The sequence below is a fragment of the Phyllostomus discolor genome, chromosome 9 (assembly GCF_004126475.2).
Source record: "Phyllostomus discolor isolate MPI-MPIP mPhyDis1 chromosome 9, mPhyDis1.pri.v3, whole genome shotgun sequence".
NCBI lineage: Eukaryota > Metazoa > Chordata > Mammalia > Chiroptera > Phyllostomidae > Phyllostomus > Phyllostomus discolor.
In genome coordinates this window covers 105462894-105468592 of record NC_040911.2, presented here as the reverse complement: position 1 = coordinate 105468592, position 5699 = coordinate 105462894, and the positions used below count along the sequence as shown (strand labels likewise).

Sequence of the window (5699 nt, the reverse complement as noted above, 5' to 3'; positions counted from 1 at the left end):
CAGAGACCACGGTCCGCACGAAGCCCCGCCTACCTCGGGGTCTCGGGGCAGAAGTTCCGGAAACGCGACTTCCGGCCGCGGCTAAGGGGCGGAGACACGGCGAGCGCCAGAGCCACAGCGCCTACTTGTGGCGCGGAGGTCGGGCGAGCTGCTGGAGGGGTCCCGGGCCACTGCATCCTGGGCGATCCCTGCGGGACCTCGAAACCGAGCCGGGGCGTCCCCACTGTCTGCGTGTTGTCGATGCTTTTCAGGGACACCTGCTTCTCCCGGCCCCGCTGGCCGCCCTGCCCTAACGAGTCGCCCCGGCCCGGTCGGGCCCTCTCGCCCGAGTGGAGCTGCGCCGCCCCCTCCCACTGTGTAGACCTGTAGAGGGGGGTGTCGTGACTGTGGGCGCCCCGCCTGCGGGTCTCCCGTGTGAGGACTGCTGCCCTGCCTCTCAGCGCTCAGGCGCGCGCACAGGCCCCACCCACCCGTCGTGCCCTGAACACTGCAGTGAGGGCGGGAGCTGCGGAGCTGATGGAGGACAAGAAACAAATGCAGCAGATGTGTCTGGAGCAAGTCAGCACGTGGTGGGGGCGACCGCAGCACGCGGGCGGACCCCGTGCAAGCCTCCCCAGGTGTGTTGGGAGCACGCGTGCAGGTCGTCACTGTGCTCTGGTTTGGGGCGGCCAGGCATAACTGTCCTCTGTACAGTTCCGCACGGCCACGCGTGCCTTTGCCCACTCCGCTGTGGGACACTATGGGGCCCCCACGTGCCAGCACGCAGGCTCCGGGCACAGCCAGCGCCACTCTGCCAGTCTGGCCTTCGGCGGGACCAGGCAGCCCCCAGGCCCGCCCCAGCCATTCTCCCCGGCGTTCTGGAGCGAACACATCCCTGCTGCCTGCCGCAGCCTCCTGCCTCCTTCGAGCCTCTCTCTTCCCTGTGCCCAGCTGAGCCCCTTGCAATGCCAAGTCTTGGGCGCTGAGTCAGACCCCGGGGCTGGGGAGGGGAGGGGATAGACCCGGGCGGTGCTCCTGGAGTTCACAGCGTGGTGGGGCTAGAGGGGGTCAAACTGACTTCCGGGAGGCAAGTGCCCCCTTGAGGGAGACACCTATGGAAAAATCTGGAGAATGTAAATTAAAGGAGCAAATTGAGGTAGGAGAGGAGGGAAGTGGTTGGAAGGGGTCGGGTTGACCCTTCACCTGGGCCCCAGGGGTCAGAAGGTCCCAGCAGCGGGCAGGGCACCCCCCCAACACACACACACACACACACACACACACACAGAGGAGACCGATGTGTCCTTACTTCCCTGCCTCTGAGGCCCCTCGGGACGTCTGGACCCCTGTCGGTGCACAGTCACTGGTCTTTGGAGCCGTGCCCAGGTGCGCACGGTCGCCCCTCGCCCCCGCAGGCGCCCTTTACAGACGCGGACCAGCGCGCCGCCGACACACCTCCGAGCTCCCGGAGCGCGCCCGGCACTAAGGGCTCAGCGGCAGGTGCTTCGCCGCGCAGACTCGCCGGGCGCAGGGACCGGCTTGGGCGCGGGGCCGGGTGGGGCGGGGCGGTGGCGCGCGTTCCCCGCTGGCCACAAGGGCCGCCCTGCGCCCGGCGAGGGGCGTGTGCGCGGGCCCCATGTTCACGGAGCTGAGGACCAAGCTGAGCCCCCCGCGAGGCCGCGCCGGGGCTGTGCGCGCCGGCTTCGGGGAGCGCCGAGATGTGGACGGTGAGCGGGGCTGGACTCGGGCGCGGGGATATCGCGGGCTGGGGGCTTGGGGACCGAGAGGGACGGGGGGCGGGACCTGGCGGACTCCGAGTGGCGGCGGCAGCGGCGGCGGCGGCGGGCAGAGTGGGGGGCGCGCCCCGGCCGAGCCGGGTTTCTGGTGTCTTTGTCCTGCACTGGGGGCAGCGGGTGGTGCGGCCTCAGGCCTTGGGGATGAAGGCACCCTTGGCTTGGGGGAGGTGACCGGCCAGAGCTCCAGTGCCCGGGCTGGCACCACCGTGCGGTCACCTATTTCTTCGCTGGGAAAAAATCCTTCCCCAGCCCTTACGTTGGGGCCGCGAGGGGGTCCGAAGCCAGAGCCCGCCTCGGCCGCCCCCTCCCCATTTTCTACTGGAATTCTGACTTTGGGGCTGGGAGGAGGGAAGGACGGGCGTCTGGACCGAGATCCCACCCCGAGCGCGGGCCGGAAATGGGCGGGACCAGGCTGGCCCCGGACAGGTGCCGCGCCGGCGGAGGTGTCGGTCCAACTGGTTTGCCCAGAGCGCCGCGCTCTCGCCCAGGCCCGGCCCCGCTGAGCGAGCCAAACGACCCAGGCGCCTGTTCCCTGAAAGGTGCCGGCTTAGAATAAGTCTTTTCCCACGGTACTAGAAGCCACCTCAAGGCGGCGGCCACACTCTGACCCCAGACCTCAAATTGGGAGTCACCCAGGGTCACCTGATAAAGGAGAGTTGGGGCGTGGGGAGGAGGTGCTCAGCCGGATGACTCTCAGGGGTGGAAGGCGGAGTAAGATGCGGTTTCCCGCATCACTGAGACCAGGGCACAGGGCTGGCCCTCTACCCTCGTAGGGAGGCCGAGAGGGTCTCGCTTTCCTGGGGTGGGGGGGGGGGGCCTGGCCTGGGAACCTGATCCTGGCGGCTCAGTCAGGGCCTGATGCCGTGAAGACGGGAGCAAGACTGGGCCCAGCTTCCAGTCTGGGCCCAGGGCTCTGCTGATCGTGGGCATCACACAGAGCCCCCCGCCACCCAAAACTTGATGAGTGGGATGGAGTTGGTGTGGGTGGAGAGAGAGCGTCAGGCGTGGCAGTGGGTCCTGGAGCGCCTGTCCTGAGCTGGACAGGAACCACCCTGGGCCAGGTCCTGTGGGAGGTGGGGGGCAGGAATCCCGGGTGTGGGCCGTCCCAAGTTCAGGCTTCCGTCCGTCAGTCACAGCCAGTGAGCGCAGCCAAGCCTCAGCTCCAGCCACAGCTGCAGAGACTGGGCTCCGGCTATGAGGGCAGGCAGGCACACAGGGCCTTGCAGGCAGCTCCCGTGTGTGCACCCTGGTTCGGTGTGGCAAGGGCACCCAGCCCAAGGCAACAGCCAGGGCAGGGCAGACCCAGGAGAACGCCACCCCGACTGTAAGTCTCGGCTCCCTGGTGGGCACATCCGCGCTCTCTGTCTAAGCACAGTCCATCAGGCCCCTGGAACGTGGGCGTCAGACTCAGGGGGAAGGTGTGCATTCTTCGTCTTTGAGCTGCAGACAGCGCTTGCTGCTTGCTGCTTGCTGCTGCCTGTAGGGGCTCGGGAGCCCCGGCTGGGAAAGAGGCTCCGTGCCCCGTGGAGGGGAGATGGGCTGAGCGGGGAGAGGAGCCTCTGGCCTCGCCCCCGGCCGCTCTGACGGGGCACCCCTGCTCCGCAGCCACTGCGCACTTCAGCTTCTGCCGCACCCTCCTGGAGCACACCGTGTCGGCCGAGAGCATCCCCTGCCACCTGCCCAGGACCCCGGGCACCAGCCTCACCTGGCACGACTCCCGAGGCCAGAGGGCAGCTGGCGGCCGGCCGGTCAAGCTCCTGCAGCAGCCCGGCACCGAGGCCGCCCAGGTACTGAGCCCCCGTCCCCAGCGGGGCCCCCGCCCCCCCAGCCCTCACTGCATCTGCCGCCCTCCCCCCGCAGGGCCGGCCGTCCTCCGACCGCTGCGGCCTGTACCACACGAGTCCCCCGCTGGGGGGCCTGACGAGGCCTGTGGTCCTGTGGAGCCAGCAGGACGTCTGCAAGTGGCTCAAGAAGCACTGTCCCCACAACTACCTCGCCTACGTGGAGGCCTTCTCCCAGCACGCCATCACCGGTGCCCTGGGCGGGGCGGGGTGCCAGGGGGGCCCCGTCCTCGCTCGCTTCCCTCCCCGGCTCTCCTTCCGGCCGGGCCTCGGCCGTCCCTGCTCGTTTTCGTCCGGCTTCTCCCCGTCGGTCTCCGTCCCTCCTCGTCTCCCCGAATCGATCTGTGTCTCTGTCTCCCCGCTCTTCCATCTCTCTCCCCCCTCCTCTTTCTCTCTATCTCTGTGCCCCCCTCCCCACTTTGCTCTCTCTCTCTGCTTTGGCTGCGGATGCCCGTCCAAGGCTAACCTCGGCTGACCCCTGTCCCCTCGCTCCAGGCCGGGCACTGCTGCGGCTGAACGCGGAGAAGCTGCAGCGCATGGGGCTGGCACAGGAGGCCCAGCGGCAGGAGGTGCTGCAGCAGGTGCTGCGCCTGCAGGTGCGCGAGGAGGGGCGGAGCCTACAGCTGCTCAGCCAAGGTCAGTGAGGGCAGCCGGGAGTGCCTGAGAGGCTGGGTGGGGCCTGGGGAGCTGGGCTGCAAGGCCCCCCCACCGATTGCAAGGCAGTGGGGGTGGACCTCCGGAGGTGGCTGCAGGACCCCAGCAAGGGCTGTCCTGCACCCGTGGCAGCGTGGATGATGCCAGAGGCCCCGTGTTCTTCCCCACCCACCCACCTGCAGCTTCCTTCGGACACATGTCCTAGTGCCGCCCGAGGCCGGAGCCCCAGACCCCAGCACTGTGACCGGAGCCCGCGGCAAAGACGGGGCACAGCTCCTTCTGGACCTTCAGGGGCGCCCGGGCCCGAGCCTGGCCCAGTGGACGGGTGGGACTGGGCTTGCCTGCTCCAGCCACCGCTGGCCGTGTGCCCAGGCTGTGCCGAGGGTTGGGCGGGTGGAGGCTCTGGGAGTGTGGGCCCGCCTCCGGGACCCGAGCTCCGGCCCACGCCGGGTGCTGCCAGTGGTGTTCGGGGCAGCCACCTGGAGCCAGAGCAGGGCTCGGACGCTCCCCCCCGACTCCCAGGGGATGTGTATTTATATTTCCTTCACCCCCATCTTCCGGGGGTCCTGTCCTCTCCCAGGGCCAGAGGTCTGTCTGCCCACCCGTCCAGTTTCACACCCTCCCTGTGCCCACCAAGGACTGCCCACAGAGGCGGGGAAAACTGCCCGGCTCCCCTTGCTGGGTGCCCAACCCCTGCCCGGGCCCAGCGTCCACCCAGCCAAACGGACCCTGCCGGGCGCCTCGCCTCCTTACGTACGGGACCCTCACCACGCCGGCAGCCTTTCACAGGGCCCAGGAGGGGCAGGTCCAGGACCGCCCGAGCACGCAGGACCTAACGCTGTGCAGTGGGGACCCAGCACTCAGAGCCGGGCCGAGCCAGTCCTCTCAGGCTCATGGAGGCCACCCGGGGGGGGGACATCAGTGGGTGGGCACTCCCACTGCCCCTTGCCCAGGAAAACCCAGGTTCTCACGTGAGACGGGCCTGAGGGCCGTGCCTGCCCCTCGCCCTGGCTGGCTGCTGACCACCTCCCCTGGGGCCCGAAGGCCCGAGGCAGGGGCCAGTGCAGCCCAGCAGGGGACGGGGAGGGCTGTCCTGCAGTCCCCCTCCTTGGGCTCCCCCGCCTGCCACTGCCTGGGGGGCCCAGAGAACCCCAGGGACCGGTGAGGCCGAGCCCAGCCCCCTCTCTGTGCCCTGAGCTGGCCCCAGCACGAGAGGTTGGTTGTTTCGGTCCCGAGTGTGGAATCTGGGCATGTGGCCTGGTGCCCCCGGCCCCCAGTGAGCCCCGCGGGAAGCCCCCTTGTCCTGTCTGGCGCCCCAAGTTCCCCCCCTCGTGCCATCACAATGTTACCCTTTCCAGGGGGCCCCTTCCTCCTCTGCCCCCTTCTCCCACCTCCGTCTCGCCCCTGCCCTCACACCGAGTTCCTGTTTTGT

General features: G+C 69.2%; 1 protein-coding gene across 1 annotated transcript; it reads left to right on the top strand.

Moving 5' to 3' along the window:
* The first annotated feature begins 1490 nt into the window (after positions 1 to 1490).
* On the top strand, positions 1491 to 5235 carry SAMD10 (sterile alpha motif domain containing 10). Its single transcript, XM_028525045.2, has 5 exons — positions 1491 to 1703; positions 3378 to 3559; positions 3633 to 3804; positions 4109 to 4249; positions 4450 to 5235. Exons 1-5 carry the CDS (start codon positions 1613 to 1615, stop codon positions 4470 to 4472), a joined length of 609 nt encoding a protein of 202 aa, XP_028380846.1. The 5' UTR covers positions 1491 to 1612; the 3' UTR covers positions 4473 to 5235.
* The last annotated feature ends 464 nt before the right edge of the window (positions 5236 to 5699 follow it).

Coding starts and splice junctions, on each gene's coding strand:
- SAMD10 (XM_028525045.2), top strand. CDS start 1,613: ATGTTCACGGAGCTGAGGACCAAGCTGAGCCCCCCGCGAGGCCGCGCC. Junction 1,704..3,377: donor GGAGCGCCGAGATGTGGACG/GTGAGCGGGGCT, acceptor CCTGCTCCGCAG/CCACTGCGCACTTCAGCTTC. Junction 3,560..3,632: donor CCGGCACCGAGGCCGCCCAG/GTACTGAGCCCC, acceptor CTCCCCCCGCAG/GGCCGGCCGTCCTCCGACCG.